Source organism: Nomascus leucogenys, chromosome 7b (assembly GCF_006542625.1).
Source record: "Nomascus leucogenys isolate Asia chromosome 7b, Asia_NLE_v1, whole genome shotgun sequence".
NCBI classification, from domain to species: domain Eukaryota; kingdom Metazoa; phylum Chordata; class Mammalia; order Primates; family Hylobatidae; genus Nomascus; species Nomascus leucogenys.
In genome coordinates this window covers 28,417,971-28,438,127 of record NC_044387.1, presented here as the reverse complement: position 1 = coordinate 28,438,127, position 20,157 = coordinate 28,417,971, and the positions used below count along the sequence as shown (strand labels likewise).

The window sequence follows — 20,157 nt, the reverse complement described above, 5'->3', positions numbered from 1 at the left end:
ATTGTTTGTAGAATTGGAGAAAAAAATTTAAAAGAAGCTACACAGTTTGGACCTTGTTCTCTATTTAAGGAGGTGCCATGCAAGGTTTATGAGGCAGGGTATGAAACTATTAGATGCTTACAAAAAAAAATTGATGAAAAATTTGTAGGAAGAAAATGTGATATTTTACTAAAATTTGTAAATGTCCTTTTTGAATATCTTATTTTATTTTTTACTTCCAATAAGTTGCTTTTAAAACAAGGAAAGGTTAACTTATTAAAGAGGTACCTAAAGCACTTTTTATTTTGAAATGGAATCTTAAATCATTTCTAATGTTTAAGACTGTGGCGAAAGTAAGCATGTATATTTTACCATGAAACTCAAAATAATGAGTATAATAACTCCAACTTTTTAAGATAATATTGTTTCTCTGATTTTAAAAGTAATACATTTTTTGTTGGATCTCAGTGCAAATGGAAATATTTGTTTCCCTTCCTTCCTGTCTCCACTTTCTTCAAACTTCTGACCTCATTACTTCCTCCATCACTTTCAGCTGGCAAGGTTGCAGCCTACTTACCAGACGATAAACACTGTCACATGGAGACTGCCTCAGCTTCCTGCCTGAAACTGGCAAGTCACCATCCACACCAGCACCCTTCTTTGGCTCTTCCGCCTAGTTTTAGGGAAGAGGTGTCCAGGGAGGTAATATCCCTCCTTCTGTGCCTTAGATGCTATCCCCTCCTACCACCTCAAGGACCTCCTGTTACCAGAAAGGGGTCCCAATCCAGACCCTCAGAGAGAGAGTTCTTGGACCTTACCCAAGAAAGAATTCGGGGCAAGTTCATAGAGTAAATTGAACGCAAGTTTATTAAGAAAGTAAAGGAAAAAAGAAGGGCTACTCCATAGGCAGAGCAGCGGCATGGGCTGCTTGACTGAGTATACTTATAGTTATTTCCTGATTATATGCTAAACAAGGGGTGGATTATTCATGAGTTTTCTGGGAAAGGGGCGAGCAATACCCAGAACTGAGGGGTCTTCCCTTTTTTAGAACATATTGGATAACTTCCTGACATTGCCCTGGCATTTGTAAACTGTCATGGTGCTGATGGGAGTGTCTTTTAGCAACTAATGCTCATTATCCTCACTGCTCATTGTACTCTAATTATGATTCACGTATAGTGAACAGTGAGGATGACCAGAGGTCACTTTCATAGCCATCTTGGTTTTGGTAAGTTTTGGCTGGCTTCTTTACCGCAGCCTGTTTTATCAGCAAGGTCTTTGTGACCTGGATCTTGTGCTGACCTCCTATCTTATCCTGTGACTAAGAATGCCTAACCTCCTGGGTATGCAGCCCAGTAGGTCTCAGCCTTATTTTACCTAGCCCCTATTCAAGATGGAGTCGCTCTGGTTCAAATGCCTCTGACACTCCTTTTGCCTATTACCCCTTTACAAACTCCTCCTCCTGATCTTCACCTTTAGTAACATATAGACCTCTTTTAAGGAAAAAACTCTTGTGGATTTCCATGGATGACTTAAGTTTTTTAATTATAATTTTAAATAAATGAGGTATAAACTGTGCTTTATAGCTCCTATATAAGATGAAAACAATTTTATGAATTAATACAAATAAATTACAAAGTGTAATAGCTGTTATAACACTATAAAAAGCACATTTAGAAATTAAAACAAAACCATAAAACCTAGGAAATTCAAATGTATATAGTTTAATGTATATTTGTACATGTTATGTACAGTTAATGTAAATATAACTAAACTTCAGCTTAAAAGTATAAGCCGCATACTGCAGCTTGTTTGGCTGTGAGGGAGGTAAAATATACTATCCTGGCCATTTAAGTTTAATACACTTGAAAAACAGCAAGTGCCTTTGTGCTGTTTCTTAAAAGCAGCAGATGAAGCTCCCATGTGAAAGACACCCTCCCTATACTAGAAAAATGTAACATTCTTATTCTCAAGGGCATAGAAGTGAAACCAAGAGAATTCTGTACAGACCTTGTTAAAATAACTTATCTTTTAAGCTTCCCAATTTAGTTTAGTTGCTTCTTCACAACTAACTATTCTTTGTCCAATCCAGTATATAAGTTAACGACTAACTGCTTCTTTGGGTCTTCATTTCTTTATGAGGGCTCCCCTGCCATGTAAAACTTGGATTCTAGAGCAAGAAGAGAGGTCTGTCTGCCAGGCTCAAATTCGTGAGGTGAGAGTGGGTTCCAGCTTATTCAGGGAATGGCCAGTTGGCCTGTATGTATGAAGCACAGAACTAAGAGAAAATTTAGGGCAGTTCCCCAAGTTTGCTGAATCACAGGGGGCACTTGTTTGAAATAGAGATTTCCAGGCCCCTCCCCTGGAGATTCTGATCCTGTTGCTGTGGAGCAGGGCCTCAAAATCTGTATAACAAGTTCCAGTTGCTTTTTCTTTTGTTAATCTATTTTAGGTAAGTTTAATTCTCAGGCCCAGCTGGGACCCTAAGAAGATGGAGGTAGAGTTTTTCTGCCCCTGCAACAGCTACAATTCAGGTTCCTTTGAGTTCTCCATGCATATACCCATACCGGCCATGTGATGACTCATCTCCCATTACTCTTTCTCTGTTGGAACCATGCCATAATAACAATACAAATTAATACTTCCTCTAAGAAATCTGTCATGGCCTCACGTGTACTACTTTGGTTTTTTCTGGATATTCCACTAGAACCTTCTATTTATTGTAATACTTATCACTATGTTATAATTGCCCATTAGAGAATCCCCAGCACCTAGCCTTTGAGATCATAAAATAACATTATATCCTTTTTTTACATGCTGCAACATGAACATTTCCCCCATGCTTTACTCTTTGAACACATTCTAGTTATAATCATCATATTTTATATATATTTAACTTTTCCCCATTGTTTGACATTTTAAGATTGCTTTCAGCTTTTCAGTTTTACAAATTTTATAAATTTGCATCCTTTCTCAGAGTAGATCTCGAATAGTTGAATTACTGGGTTCTGAGGGAGGAACTTTCATGTAATGGTTATTGACTTAGGTTCATTTCTTGGTTGACTTTGTTGACTGCTAGCCATGTAACCATTAGTAAGATGCATAACTTCTCTAAAGCTTAGTTTCCTTATTTTAATATAGAGAAAATATTTACTTCATAGTATGTGAATGCTCAGCATTGTATATGAATAAAGTAAGCAGAGCCAAGGCTGACTCCCAATCAATGCTAGCTGTTATTTTTGTACTTAAAAAATACTTGATATAGGTATTCATAAATAACAGGTAGATTTTACCTTACACTTCCAACTTTAGTAATGAGAACACTTAATTAGATTATAAAATTTTGAGTTAGAAAATGAACATGAAGTTGATTCCACAGGATTGCCACTCATTTGTGGCACTCTACAATACCCACTTGGGATAACCGTGAAAATGTTTGCAATTGCGAAACAATACGAAACCCATAAAACAATGGAGCGTATTTACATTAACACCTAGATCGCGTTGCTTAAAAGCGTCCGTTACTTGCATGGATGAGGTCCTAAGGAAAGCTAAAGTGCGGTTTCCTTCACCTCGAGGGAAATCCAGGCTGACCGACAGCTGTTAGGCATTAGAAAAACAGGACAAAGAGCAAACTGGATATCCAGCACTGGAAGAAAAGGGGGAAAAACGCAGTGGATCTCCGCCTGTTTTAACAAGTTATGCTGCTCTAAGGAAGAGCGTTCCGGGGAGCGTAAGCGGTGAAGTTTTAGCTATTTCTATCCTTCCAACCGAGAAGCCCTCCTCGAAGTTTCAGCCCATTGGCTGCTTTCTGTTCTCCTTGTTTCTTCTGGGAAGCTTCCCCGTCTCCCTGGCAACGCGACCTGCCACCAATTGCAGCTAAGGATTGGTGGTCACATGGCCTCTGCCGCTTCCTAAGCAGAGGCAACATGGCGGCCTCAGCAAGCTGTAGCTGCGAGATTTGAATTACTCCACTCGTAGCTATTACATTCCTGACGATGGCCTCTGTGGCTTCGTGCGATTCGCGTCCGAGCTCAGACGAGCTCCCTGGAGACCCCTCTTCACAAGAAGAAGATGAGGACTATGATTTTGAAGATCGGGTCAGCGGCTCGGGTTCATATTCCTCAGCGAGTAGCGATTATGAGTAAGGTTTTCAAAGAGGGACAATTAAGCCCATCCCTTCAATCCAGAGAATATACACGTGGGCTGGGGGAACTGCAAGGGTGTTGGCGTGGTTGGAATCGAGTATATGGGTTTCTATAATAAATGGGATTTAATTGCACCACATTCCATTGTATGGTGGTGTGAGCAGAAATAACGATGCCATTCTTTGCTACTGTAGGTTTTGTTTGTTTCTTTGTTTGTTTTTTAATGATTTTTAGATGAGGAGAATCTCCTCTTTTTGGTGATGGGCTCTGTCTAGGCCATAGGAGGATATATCTGTAACTGTTCAAAAAACTCTGTTCCGATGGCAGTGTCTTCTTGCTGCTTTGGTGTGACCTTTGTGGCTTAATCTCTTTAGTATTTGGAGTGGAGAGACACCCTACACGTTTTATAAGGCAGTTGTTAAATTTATGTAGCTTTTATCCGTTATGGAAATGAATAGCTATATAACAGAAGGAACGCCCACCCATAGTCTCACCATCAAGGACAACCTCTCAGCACTTCTGGATATTTCTGCTCTATTTTCCTATGCATCTCCATGATTTTCTTGTTTTCCAGTTTACGTCATAATTTAATTTTTTAAAATACAGATACCTAAAGGTTTTCACCTTCTTAATAATGCCATGAAAAGGTTATTTTGATTCACAGTACTCAGTGCTACTTCATTTTTAAGAAAAATCTATCCCTTACTGCTATGGATTAAGAACTTTAGAAAAGTCAACTAGCAGTAGCTTGAAGTGAATGACTAATCGTGAAAAAGTTTTGGTGCCAAAATGTCAACTAACCCAGTAATGGACAACCATACCTGGTCAGTTTTAGGATGACATTTTATGTGTATTTAGGAACAACAGTTACAAATCATTTATGTGTGTGTAGGAGCAACAGTTATTTGGCAATTGTTTTTACCTATCAGTATGTAAAAGATTTTTATCATTGTCTTTAAAAGTATGGTGGGGAAACCTGTTTAATACATTCTTGAAGACTTAAACAAATTTTAAAATATCATTTTTTTTGTAATCTGTAGGCATTAAAAAAAAATTTTAAAATTCATGATTATTACACAAGGCTGCTGGAAGGAAATATGAATTACATAGAACCTTATTTGGTCTTGGTATGTGAAGCCATAGACAGTGTAAGACTCAAACTCTTGGCTTCTCCACATTTTAGAGTCACATACTTTTAGCCCAGAGAGAATCTGTAAGTCATGTATGGTTGCACAGCTGAGTGTTGTCACTGTGAGAATTCAAGACACCTGATACCTAATGGGCCACCATGACTTTGATGGGATTAAAATAATGAACTTTGTTTCCTAGGAAATGACCAATCTGAGGACCTTGTGATAGAAGAACTTGTCACTTAAAAGAGTAAAAGTATTTCATGATTCAAAATACATGGATATATGTTATAGTTTAGCTTTTTAAAAATGATCATTAAGCTTTTCATGTCACTAATCACGCCAAATGTTCTAGTGTCTTTATCCTCCTGATAATAAAGGTATAGAAAATCCCTATCATAAGATGTTTGCTGGTCTGTATTTCAAGTCCTACCAAGTTTCAAATTTTAAGTCTGTCCCTTCTTGATTTGTAGGACATGAGGGTTAATTTGCTGAACTTACCAGGAAGGCTTATGTTCGGTTCTTCCCTTATGGTAGAGGTTTACTTCCCTAAGCTGCAGTCATCATTATAAACAGTGGCCTTCCCAACTTGCACAGAACCACTCTTTAATCAAAGGTACAGGACTGCCAACCTTAGTCTTTCTCATTAAAGCAAAGACATGAATTTCCTATTGTATTTCATGGACTACATGAAGCTTACTAAGGAAGTTGTACTGCATATTGACTCACATAAAGTATCCTAAATTTTCAAGGTTTTAGTTACCTGCGTGTTCTTTTTAGAAGTTATTGTTTCATACATGCTTTGTACCTGAGCTGTATGTGATTGTCAATCTAGAATTTAAAAGTTTATCATCTTTGAGATAAAATTACATTATGGTAAATTCTGGTAGAGTTCTTTTAATAGGTTTGTTTTAGGTTTGTTAAAGAAGAAGACTTTATATTGCTGCAGTATGTCTTAAGTTGGCACTGGGAGGCTTCAGAGATAATACTGGTGGATTGGTTGGGTTGAGGGAGCCATTCGCTAGTTTTAGTATTAAGATAACAGAAATCACACATTCACCTGCAACAATGCCAAGTTACTAGCTAATATGCCTAGTTCATGTTACAGAGAGTTTGTCAATGTTGTGACTTGGATTTTTAATTTTTCAAAGTGAATTTTTTGTTGTTGTTACATCAGTTTTAAAACTGGCTGATGGAGAGAAACAGGAATAGTTTTAAATGAGATATTAGCTGTTAAAGCTAAGGAACTTCTACCTAAAACACGAGGATTGGCTGGAGAAGGGAAGTATGTCCTTTAAATTTTTTTCTGGGACTTTAAAAATAGCTTCATTGAAGGATAATTAATATACAAAAAACGGCACATATTTTAAATGTACAATTTGATGTTTTAACATGTATACGTCTGTCAAGAAAATGAACATATCCATCTCGCCTAAGAGTCTCCCCATGTACCTACTTAAGTCCATTTATGCCTCTCCTATAACCATTTATCTGCTTTCTGTCACTCTATAGGAGTTTGTAGTTTCTAAAGTTTTATAAAGATGGAATTGTACAGTATGAATGTTCTTTTTTGTCTGCCTTCTTTTACTCAGCATAATGACTTGAGATTCATCCATGTTGTTGCCCCCATTAATAGATCATCTCTCGGCCAGGTATCCTGCTTTTGGGAGCCAAAGCAGGAGCATTGCTTGACACCAGGAGTCAGAAACCAGCCTCGGAAACATAGTGAGACCCCCATCTCTAAAATAAAAAATAAAAAAATTAGCCAGGCATGATGGTACATGCCTGTAGTCCTGCACCTTGGGAGGCTGAGGTGGGAGGATCACTTAAGCTCAGGAGTTCGAGGTTGCAGTAAGCTGTGATCACACCATTGCACCCCAGTCTGGGTGACAGCAAAATTTTGTCTGAAGAAAAAAAAGTACTTTTTTTTGTACAGTGAAGCCCTATCATCATTGTATACTAAAGACCTATTCTGAGCTGGGCTCACACCTGTAATCCCAGCGCTTTGGGAGGCTGAGGTGGGTGGATCACCTGAGGTCATGAGTTCGAGACCAGCCTGGCCAATATGGTGAAACCCCATCTCTACTAAAGATACAAAAAATTAGCCGGGCATGGTGGTGTCCGCCTGTAATTCCAGCTACTCAGGAGGCTGAGCCAAGAGAATCACTTGAACTCAGAAGGTGGAGGTTGCAGTGAGCCAAGGTCGCACCATTGCACTGCAGCCTGGGTGACAAAGTGAGACACCATCTCAAAAAAAAAAAAAAAAAAAAAAAAAAATCTGTACAGCAAAGCCCTAACACAAAATATTTTGCTGGTCTATGATTTTTGTTCTGCCAGAGTTACATCATATCCCCAACTCAATGATGTGTAGAAATGCTGACATTCCTCTCTTTCTTGAATTTTTAACATGGGAACATACTACTTGTGAAGCATCAAAATATTTCATTTAGACTCATGATGCCATACTATTAACATCCAATTTAGGATAGTGTTTCCTACTTTTTCTTCTGCTGTGAACCCTGACTCCTTTTGACTTTTAATTTAATACAGATTAAAAAGACACATGGTATATAACTAGGTTTATGATGAAAAATGGTAATACCCTGCTGTCATCTCTACTTCCAGCTCAGTGTGTGAAGAGAATTCATTGTCTTCCATTTCTCCTCTAAGGCTACCCATCTCATTTACTGACATCATTATCTCCTTACTCTTGTCTTCAGATCTGATGTCTCCAGTACTATTGACTTCCTTCTCTGGTTTTTTCTTCTCCATTCTCACAGGCACTGCCTTACTTAAAAGGTTTGCCCCTTGCCTCTTGCCTGTTTCCCATGCTGTGGGGAAAAGAAAGAGAGATCAGCCTGTTACTGTGTCTATATAGAAGGAAGTAGACATAAGAGACTCCATTTAGTTCTGTATTTGAGATGCTGTTAATCTGTGACCCTACCCCCAACCTTGTCCTTGCAAGAGACATGTGCTGTGGTGACTTAAGGTTAAAAGGATTTTGGGCGGTGCAGAATGTGCTTTGTTTACTGAGTAAGGAGAAAACCGCCTTTAGGAATAAGGTGGGGCTTGCTGGAGCAATACTGCTAAAAGGTTTATGGAGATGTTCGCATATACATCTCAAAGCACAGCACCGGTGATGGTAAAGATAATTATGAATAAATACTAAGGGAACTCAGAGGCCGGTGCCGGTGTGGGTCCTCTGTAAGCACAGCACCGGTCCCCTGGGCCCCGCTTTTCCTTCTCTACACTTTGTCTCTGTGTCTTATTCCTTTTCTCAAGTCTTTCGTCCCACCTAACGGGAAGCACCCACAGGCGTGTAGGGGCAGGCCACCCCTACACCATGCACCAGTGGAGTTGCCTCCTAACTAATCTGCGTGCCTCTGATTTCTCTGGTTTCTGGTCTTTCTTCCATACCACTGTCAGTTTGCTTTCTAAAACACAGTTCTAAATCATTTTTCTACTCTACTCAAAAGTTTGGTGGCCTTCCAAATAAATTCTAGGTTCCTTAGGATGATTTTTAAATTTTAGATCTGTTCCAAGTCTTTCCTGTCTCATTTCTATTGATCTCCCTGTTCATTATTGAAAATGATTATCCACTCATTCTCAAACTGACCACTTGCTTTCACACCTACACCTTTATGTACTTTGTTCTCTCTGTTTGAAATACCCTTTCTTCCTATCTCTACTTGTCAAAATCATTCAAGGTCCCACTTAAGTTCTACCTTCTCCTAGAATCTTTTCTGGTCTCTCTTAGACTATCTCTCCATCCTGTACTCTAGTCCTATAGCAGTCTTTATTCCTGAGTGTTGGCACCTACATTTCAGCCATTTGATTAGCTCTCTGTCCCATCTGACATCTTTAAAAGTAAAGTCCTATCACAAAATGTTTTGTTGGTGTATGACTTTTGTCCTGCCAGGGTTAGATTGTATCACTAATTTAGTGATGCATAGGAATGCCCTGTTTAGCTGAGGGGGCAGGTGGTAGGAAATGTGACCCGGGGAATGAGGTCACTATTAGATGTGTTCCTGATGTAGAAATGTATTACCTGCAGTGAATGAACAGTTATGCATTTATTGACTGATCCCTTTGCCTTCTTTGACATGCTTAACAGTTATTCTAATGTTGCTTAGCAAGAAGAGCTTCAGCTCATCTGAGACTCCCTACCCCTAAGCTGCTGTATCATCCAGCATACATTTTAATGATTGAAGTTCATGGTGTTCCTTTAGAAAATGATCAGAAGACCATCAAGAGTGAAAATTAGATATCGTTGGTAGACAGAACACAGAAAAGAAAACACAGAAAAGCATAGGCAGGCAAGTGCTTACTGAATAAGTGCCAGATAGAATCCATATTAATTTGTCAGTGTTTTTATTGTGTGTGGTTTTTCTCTGTTCCTAGAATTGTCCTGTTATACCTATTAGCACCATATAACTATATGTGTTGACCACTTTGGTAAAGTGCATTGTGCTTTGCCCACTGAGAAAAAAAGAAAAAAGTATACTATAACAGATTTGGAATAGTAACAAGTGTTTATTTTCCTTAACTAAGGAAATGTACCAGTAGGGCTGGCTGTTTTATAACTCTTTTCTTGTGGTAGTTAAGGAAATTGCTGTACTATTGCAAATGATGAAAAAGCTGGCATTCATGCAAATAAAGACCTGAGAGATTCAAATAACTATTAGAGGGGTATTAAAAGATTTAGTGTTGACCTAGACATTTTTGAATACATCAGGAATGAGACAATTATTAGCATTATCTGAAGTTCATTTTCTTTAATATATTTATGTTACAGTTTATGTAAGTGAACTTGCTTATTTGCAAATTAGCAAGTCTTTCTTTGGGAAGAAGGGCTCTACTCCTGTTTACCACATCATTTAGGGCCTTGAATACCAATTAAAGTGCCCTAAAACGTTGCAGGCAGGCTATAAACATACAGTTATTCTGCTTAAAGCAAAGCAGAATAAACAAAATAAGACTCATTGAAAGAAAATTGAAAAACATTTACACAATAATTCTGCAGCTTGTACCATAAGGTCTTAGAAAATTTTGAAGGAGTATTTATATTAGTGCTAAAATACAACCCATGTACTACAAAGATCTGAATTAAAACTGCTAGATTTAATTCCTTTCATTAATTTTCTTTTTATTTTTGAGTAAGTTTAGATTTACACAAGAGTTCCAAAGATAGTACAGACTTCCCATAAATCCTTCACCCAGTTTCCCCTGATGTTAACATCTTACACAACTATTATGCATTTGTCAAAACGAGACATGAACATGGTCATTTCTGTTAACTAAACTCCAAACTTTATTTGGCTTTCACCACTCTTCCATTAATGTTCTTTTTCTATTCCAGGATTCAATCCAGAATACTATATTGTCTGCTTAGTCTCCTCTGGTCTGTAACAATTTCTTAGTCCTTTCTTGTTTTTCCGTTATCTTGATCACTGGTTACGTAAGGTAGTGTCTGCCAGGTCTCTTCCCTGGAAAGTTACTATCTTTCTCTTTCCATACTCTGTTCTCTGGAAGAGTATAGTCAATAAGTCTATACTCAAGGGGAGGAGGGATTAAACTTCATCTCCTGGAGTGGAGATTATCTATATGTGTTAATTTCTTTAATTTGGGGAAGTTGTAATGAAAGGTTAGGTTTTTGTGTTTTTTTTTTGTTGTTGTTGTTGTTGTTAACACATCCCCTTTCTTCTAATAGGGCTAGAAGAACTAGTTTAGGCAACAGTCATTAGAATTCTATTAAAATTTCTTAATACACTAATCATTTATCCTCTTTTTAAAAAATTGACATAATAATTACACATATCTGTGGAGTACAATGTGATATTTCAATAGATGTATACATTGTATAGTGATTAAATCAGGACATTTGGCATATTTGTCACCTCATATGTTTATCATTTCTTTGTAATGAGAACATTAAAAAATCCTTGTTCTAGTAATTTTGAAATATACACTATAATATTGTTAACTATAGTCTCCATACTGTGCAATAGAACACCAGAATTTATTTCTCCTATCTAACTGTAACTTTGTACCCATTGACCAATCTCTTGATGCTTATCTAACTCGGAACTATTCCTCTGGAGTAGGAATAAAGAACCTTCCAGGAATATTGAACTATAGGGTCCTTAAAGGCGGTGCCTAGCTTTGCTTCTTGTGTCACTATCACCTACCCTGAAACCTGGCAAACTGAGATCATTAGAGACACCTTCATTTAATGCCAGTTAGAAAAATACAGAAACACAAGAGTTATATCTAGTAAAAGCAAGAGGAAGAGAACTCATATTTATTTGGAACTTAACCATGCCAGGAACAACATTATTGTATTTTCTATTGACAAGAGTCCTGTGAGGTAGCTATAATCTATTTTCAAGAAGAGGAAAACTAAAGCAATCAATCAGTCAATCTTAGAAAGGTTAAAATCATAATAGAACAAAATTTGAACTCAGCTCTTCATGATTTCTCAGTTCATTTGCTTTTCAGTATAAGTTGCCCTTCTGTGTGGGGTCTCTTATGTACACTTCCCTGTCTCTACCTCTTTATCTTCCTTTTAGTTTCTTCCTCTTTTTAAAAAATGTCTTTCTCTTCTTAAAATGATGTATTTTTAAAAATCTAGACATTAAGAGAGTGGATCCCACACATCGCTAGTGAAAATATAAATTGGTATAGTCTTTTGGGTAAAGATATATATATATATATATACACATACATACACACACACACACACACACACACACACACATGTATATTGATGGTTCCTATAACTTTGTGGTGGAAAAACAAGAACTGAACACAAAGCTGATCAGTAGGTGAATGACCAAATGTCCTACATCCTTGATATCGAATATTATGCAGCCACTAGTAATTTCTAAGCTGTATTGTTAAGTGAGAAATTATATAATTAAAGAAATTATAAAGTGATTTCTAAGCTGTATTGTTAAGTGAGAAATTATATATGTACTTTATATAGGTACATGTATAATGATTCCACTTTTTCAAAACAGTGACAGAATAACCCTATATGTGTTTTTATATGATTATAAAGCATGGATTTTTTTAACAGTGTTCATGTGAGAGAGAGATAATAAGAGAAGTATTAAGATTATGTTCCCATGTATTACAATGAGTCTGCACATGGGTATGCACAAAAGGATCCATGAAAGTATAGCCACCAACTAGAAATCTAGTCAACATGAATCCTGCTCTCTCTCTCTCTCCCCACCCAATCTCGAAGTTCTGGTGATTTTCAAGAGTTTCTCAAATGTTTTTCCTACTTTCCATCTCTTCTATTATTGCTTTATTTGTCATTTTTGCTTCAACTACTGAAACAGCCCCCTGACTAGTCCTCCTGCCTTGAGTCTTGTCCACCTCAAATCCACCAACGATTTACTTGCCAAAGTAGGCCTATCCAGGGATATCTAACACGTAAACTCTCTACTTAAAACTCTTTGTTGATGCCTTCTTACCTGCAATACAAAAGCCAGACCCCTTAGGGTGATCTAAAAAGCCTGGCAAAACTAGGGCTTGACCACTTCTGTCATTCCCCACCTTCCACATTTACTCTGGCAACTGCAGACTGCTAGTGGTTCTCCGTCTAGGCCATGGGGACTATCCTCAGGTCTTTGCTTATGCTGTTACTCCGTTTGAAATCTCTTCACGTCTTTCCCTTCAGCTCCCCACCTCTCTCCCTTCCTCATTTATCCTTTCAAACTAATTTCTGGGGTCTCCCTGATCTCCCCTCAACCTCCAGCTAGGCTAAGCTGGGTGACTCTCCTGTATGGCTAAGCTGGGTGACTCTCCTGTATGCCTCTGTCTTGTACTTACCCTGTGTACTGTCATGAATTCTTTCTCACTTTCTCTTCTTTACTAAGCAAGGGCGGGAACTGACATTCTCGTCATTATAATTCTGGTACTTACCATAGTTCCTGGCGCTGTTTAGTTGCTCCGCAATTGAATGCCAAGATGCTATCCCCTTGGCCCCCACATGCATGGATCTTTGAATCATAACCAAAAGTGATTTCACATTCAAACTTTAGAGATTGAAATGAATCATCTTCATATTTAGTAAGTGGAAAAAATGTTTCTTTTACATACCTCTAATACAAATAACTTAACAGGTTAAATGGGTGAGATAATAAGGCTGATACACTTTATTCATTGTTTAAATTTATATACATATTAAATTGATACATATGTTTTTAATAATTAATGTGCTATCATGGTATTTACACTGTAGCAATTAAAATCAAGGTAGCTTTGTTATCTAAATGATTATGGTGGGGATATAGTTATTTAGACTCTCAAGAGTAGAACTGCATAGTTATTTAAATACTGATTCTGTGGGTACAGATAGGTATGGTTGAAATAAGCGATATTTGGTTAATAATCTGCAATAAGTGAGGCTTAGTGCCTATGATGATGCCACACACTGGGAACCAACAAGTCCCAAAGAAATGTTAGTTTTGATATTTTCAGCTTGTTAGGCATTTTTAAAAATGACTCATATGTAGCTGAAAATTCTGTATTAATGACCAGCCACAGACCAGGGCAGTGGTTAGTTTGAGTTGAGTAATAGAATAGTATATTTTGGGGGCTAATTTTCAAAGTGTTTAGAAAGAGACATTTGACTTTTAAGTTAAGAGAACTGGAGTTGCTAATAAACACTGCAGAAAACAGAAATGTCTTCTGTCTGATTTAATGATTACAACACAAATTATACTCTTTCAGGCCAGGATATTACAGCTCATGTTTCTAAAAGGACTCTCTACATGTTAATTTTTCCACTATTACTAGTTTCACTTTAAAGAATAGCAGTTTGAAAGGTAAACTGTTCATAACATTGAACAGGGTAGAGTTTAGGTTTGTTACCATGAGTATTTTTGCTCCTTAATGCTATTTCAATCATTTTAATAGCAGTAATTTTGTTTTTTTCCAGTGGCATACTTCCCAGTTAAAAATATTTTTTATAATCACGATGAATTATGTAATATGTGCTTTGTTTTTTTTCTACTACAATTTTTCATAAAAAGGAGTTTATGGAAATTATATAGACAGTAAAGTGATCATTACTATATTAACTGTGATTATAAACGGGTTGTTTTCAGGACAGATTTTAGTTCATGGTGAAGTGAATGTTTCTTTTTTGAAAACTTATGTAAAAGTCTGTTAAAGCTGGCTTTAGCTTTCATTTTAACCTGACAGCCATCCTAAATAATTTCTATGCAAATAATAGATTTTCATGTACAATTTCCAAATGGCATGCTTCTGTGGATATAATTGCATAATCAACTGCTAATGCAAATTATCATTCGGTGAAATTGTTTAAAGGGAGCAGTAACCACACAGTGGTTGATTTAATTTTTTTCAACTTACAGATTCTATAAGGGGACTATCTCTTTTTTCATTGGTTTTCCTTTCTATTGCTATGCCTTTTTGATTCCTTCTCCCCCAACTCCTATTCTTCAAAGCTCTACAAAAAAAGCATCCTATATAAAATAATGTTGAGGCTCACAATAAATTAGAAATAGTAAAGATAATTTGAAATAATAAAGAAGTTTCACCCTTTCCCATCTTCCTGCTCCCCAGCCCCAACCCTCACCCCCATGCCAGGATGACATACCTTTTTTTATATATTGGGCTGCTATTAAGATTATCTTTTCTCTCTTTCATAGTGATCTTGAGCCTGAATGGCTGGACAGTGTGCAGAAAAATGGAGAGCTGTTCTATTTGGAATTGAGTGAGGATGAAGAAGAAAGCCTCCTTCCTGAGACACCAACTGTGAACCATGTCAGGTTCAGTGAAAATGAGATTATCATTGAAGATGATTACAAAGAAAGAAAAAAGTATGAACCCAAACTCAAGCAGTTTACCAAAATTTTAAGAAGGAAAAGACTTTTACCCAAGCGCTGCAATAAAAAAAATAGCAATGACAATGGACCAGTATCCATTCTAAAGCATCAGTCCAATCAGAAGACAGGAGTCATTGTCCAACAACGGTACAAAGATGTGAATGTTTATGTAAACCCCAAAAAGCTAACTGTCATCAAAGCCAAAGAGCAGCTGAAGCTTCTGGAAGTGCTGGTTGGAATTATTCATCAGACCAAGTGGAGCTGGAGAAGAACTGGAAAGCAGGGTGATGGAGAGAGGCTTGTGGTCCATGGCCTGCTGCCAGGGGGATCTGCTATGAAGAGCGGTCAGGTACTCATTGGTAAGTGTTGCTGGTACACATCCATCCTTGTTTACAGAGATACATGATTAACGATGACATCTTGCGGGAAATGTGATAAAAACAATTATATACAGTCTCCACAGATAAAGAACTGATTAATGACATTTGGTACAGTAGAGAAATGGTTACACGTGGTACACTACAAGGCACAGTGTTCTTAAAATAACCAGTTCAGTGTGTTGAATATATGTGTGCCTTGTTCAGGCCAAGAAATAGCTTACCTAATTTTCAAGTTTTGAATTATATAATTTTATTTCATCTTGGTTATATTTGCTGACAAGAAAAAAAAGTTGATCATAGAGTGATAATTTAGGTTTGAATGGCTATATCCAGTAACAGGATACAAAAATATATAATTTATGAATAAAAATACTTTTAAATTGTATGTTTGCACTTGAGTACACTAAGTTCTTGGAGTGGTTTTCAACTATTTCATTTGGCATATTTAGCAAGAGTGGTGTTATACATAAATTTCCTTTTAAGGGCGTGTGTCATAAAATATATCTGTCATAAAATAGCCCACCAATTTTCAAGAAAAATAAACCCACAAGTTATTCTGAACATATATTAAGATGAACATTTTGTGTTGCTGATAAATTTGAAGCTGTCAGATACAATGTTTAATAGCAATCTAATTACTTAAAGATAAATGAGTCAAATTTGAGGATATATTATTACTAAAATTTAAAAGTAATAACAGTTCTAAAAGCTGACAGTCTTTTAAGTTTATCTAGCATAAGAGGTTTAAATGAAGAACATTTACAGATACATTTACAAATGTTTCCAACTTTAAATCTGAATTTCATTTGTTTGTTCACTGATTTGACAATTTGTTTTTTTAGCATCTGCTAAGTGCCAGGAATACAAAGATTACTTTACTGATCCAATTATTTCTTGAAAGGAGCTATGTTTTAGTGGAAGAGATGGGTTACAGATAGGCAGGCAGCTCCTCACTGGCTGATAAGTGTCATCATAGGGGTTTACAAGGAGGATCATATGGAACCTTGTAGGAAGCGCATCTGTGGCAAAGTATGTGTTCCAGAATGATCTCAACAGGATCTGCACACTTTCTTAAAATGTAGTGTTGATACTCCTCCCACGGAGAGTTGTGCTCTGTGTCATTGAATCTGGGTGGGCTGGTGACTACAGCTTGATTGGTGCCATGTGACTTAAGAAGTTGGATCATAAAAGGTGATGCAGCTTCTGCCTGGTTAGTTTGGGGATACTTGCCCTTAGAACCCAGTCACCATTGTGTGAAGAGGTCAAGACACCGGTGATCCAGCTAATAGTCCCAGCTGAAGCCCTCGCCACCAGATGTGAGTGAGAAGCCTTTAAGATGACTCCAGCCCCAACCACCATCTGGCTGTAACTGCATGAGGAATCCCAAGTGAGAACCACAGCTGACCCCAGTTAACCCCAGAACCAGGAGAGATGATAAATTATTGTTGTTATATATTTTTTTATTTTATTTATTTATTTATTTATTTTTGAGATGGAGTTTTGCTCTTATCGCCCAGGCTAGAGTGCAATGGCGCCATCTCAGCTCACTTCAACCTCCACCTCCCAGGTTCAAGCAATTCTCCTGCCTCAGCCTCCCGAGTAGTTGGGATTACAGGTACCCACCACCATGCCTGACTAATTTTTTTGTATTTTTTAATAGAGACGGAGTTTCACCATGTTGGTCAGGTTGGTCTTGAACTCCTGACCTCAGGTGATCCACCCGCCTCAGCCCCACAAAGTGCTGGGATTACAGGCGTGAGCCACTGTGCCTGGCCAGTTGTTGTTGTTTCAAGCCTCAAAATTATTTGGATAGGCCTGGCGTGGTGGCTCACACTTGTAATCCCAGCACTTTGGGAGGCCAAGGTGGGCAGATCACTTGAGGCCAGGAGTTTGAGACCAGCCTGGCCAACATGGCAAGACCCCGTGTCTACTAAAAAATACAAAACTTAGCTGGGCCTTGTGGTGCATGCCTGTAATCTCAGCTACTGGAGAGGCTGGGGCACGAGAATCACTTGAACCTGGGAGGCAGAGGTTGCAATGAGCCAAGATTGTACCACCGCACTGCAGCCTGGGGAACACAGTGAGACTCTGTCTCAAAAAAAAAAAAATTTTTTTTGGATGACTTATTATGCAACAATAGATGACTGGAACAGGGGATAATACATACTTAAATTCCCTTGGGTCCTCTACTTTCCTTCTTCTGAAATGATAGGATAGAACTAAATATCTCTACGGTTTGTTCTTTTAGTTCTGTAAAAGGAGCCAGAATTCATTTAACATGTCCCACTTTCAGTGGTATTTCCTGTAAGTTGTTAGTTAGATCTTGAGGCCTATCAAACATATTTTATAGGTGGTCTGTGTGCTTCCATCAGGAACAACATATTATCTGCTGTTTTTCTTTTTGTGATATTAACAGTTATTGATGATCATTGCCTAGATCCATTAATTCATTAAGGGACTGCAAAATGGTGGTATTCCAGTTCTGTCAGTCTTTCTTGATATTTCAGTTAGACTACTTTAATAAAAAGAAGCTCCCCCTCACTTCTATTTGGTAACCTTGACATATGGTTCAGACAGGAAAGGCAGGATAAATATCTGATTTTTCTTCATTTAACAGTTTTCACAAAAACAAGCTGGTACCATTATTCAAGGACTTCTAGAATGGTAGGTTGGGAGGGGCCTTAATTCTCTCTAGTTTAGTGCCCACATATTATAGATGAGGGGTTGAGATTGAAACTCAAAAAAAATAACAAAATTTATTGTTAGTAAATGCATTGGCAGAAAACATTGAGTTTTGAATGTATAAAATGGCAGTATAGTAACTGCTTTTCAAAAACCAGATTCCCTTTCCCTGAAGTCAAATTTGGCTTAATTTAAAGGATCAATTTAATTTCACAATTTGATCTCATTTTTCTGTCCCATACATATGTGCCACTCCTTCTATCCATAAATCCCCACCTCTAACAAGCAAGGCTGATTTATTTTTTTCCTAACTGACCTCCAGATATGCCTTGTATGTCCATCTTTGCTTTTTAGCATTCATGGTTCCTTTTTTGGTGCATCACAAAGATTGCTTTGTATTATTAGGCTAGTGCATTCATCTTCTATTGCTGCCGTGACAAATTACCACAAACTTAGTGGTTTAAAACAATACAGATTTATCATCTTGCAATAACGTAGGACAGAAATCTAAAATGGGTCTTCTTATATGAAAATCAAGGTGTCCACAGGGCTACATTCCTTTTGGAGGCTCCAGGGAAGAATCCCATTCCTTGGTCAGCTTTCAGAGGCTACCTGCATTCTTTGGCTTGTGGTCCTGTCCTCCATCTTCAAAGCCAGCAGCATAGCGTCTTCCAGTCTTTCTCATGCTGACCCTGACACTTCTGCCTTCCTCCTATAAAGAACTTTATCTTTACCTAACTGACGATCACTCGGATAATCCAGGACAGTCTTCTAGTCTTTTAAGTTAATTACAACTGCAAAGTCCTTCTTGCTGTGTAAGGTAGCATATTCAGAGATTTCAGGGATTGAAACATAGACATCTTTGGGGGACAATTATGCTGCCTACCACAGTGGGGGGTTTTTTGGCAAAATATGAGTTTTTTTTCTTTTTGCAATAGTAATAATATACCTTCATTGTAGACAATTTAGAAAATACAGTTAAGCAAAAAAGAAAAATTCCATATACCCAAAGACAACATTTTGATATATATCCTCCCCTTTTCCTACATTTATATACAATAATTTTTTGTCAAAAATAATTTAAGTTGTATATTCATTTTATATATAGTATAAACACCGCAGTAAACAAACTTTTGCATATATATTTTCACAGCCTTTGGTGCCTTATGTAGTAGCCCTTTAGTACACATATGTTGTTTGATGTTAAGTATATACTGAGAAGTTGATGGCTTTTCTCACATAATTTAACTTTACATTGAGGAACTGTGATAAACTGATCTCTTTTTAAAATATTTTATTTGGTTCTTAAATATATCTCTTAATAAAAATTTTCTCTTATTTCTACCCAAGCCATTTCTTATTTAACAATGCAAACCAATCATGTAATTCATTCCCTTTTAGCCTTTGAAATGGGACAGATCATATTAATGACTACCGTGTACTCATGGAGAAAGACCTTTCCTGGAGTTTAGGATGTCCACTGCAAAGGTGTGATGTCCAGGAAGCCAGCCATCTCTGAGTCACTTCACAGAAGTGTTCAGAAACACTAGAGGAAAACAAATGTCCGGGAGAATGAGACGTGGATATAATATTTATTTCATAGAATGGGAAAATTTTCTACTAAACATTTAAAAATATTGGGTATACTACACTTGCTTTCAAAATTTATTTTCATATATTTTTATGATGAACCATCTCCTCGTTTTAGAGGTTTGTTAGACTTGATAATTTTAGATAATACTCCCTATAACACTCAGCTACAGGAATGTATTCATTAGGATTTGGAGAAAAAAGCCATTTGGCACATCATCCAATGGAGTTTTAGTTTAAAGTAACAAATTTAAAATGGTTTTACTATTTCTGTGCCCTGAGGATAACAAACTATAGACAACAGAACTAATCATTAGGATAGTCCAAAAGTGGTTTCATTTACATTGACACAGCTATACTGTGTCCATCATTCCTTTATTTTTTT

General features: G+C 37.2%; 1 protein-coding gene across 1 annotated transcript in view; it reads left to right on the top strand.

The window, feature by feature from the left end:
* The first annotated feature begins 3,874 nt into the window (after nt 1-3,874).
* INTU (inturned planar cell polarity protein) overlaps nt 3,875-20,157 on the top strand; it is an 83,573-nt gene continuing 67,290 nt past the window's right edge. The window contains exons 1-2 of the mRNA XM_003264640.3: nt 3,875-4,123; nt 14,944-15,479. Coding sequence (XP_003264688.1) covers nt 3,978-4,123; nt 14,944-15,479 — 682 coding nt within the window. The 5' untranslated portion in view covers nt 3,875-3,977. The remainder of the gene's footprint in view (nt 4,124-14,943; nt 15,480-20,157) is intronic.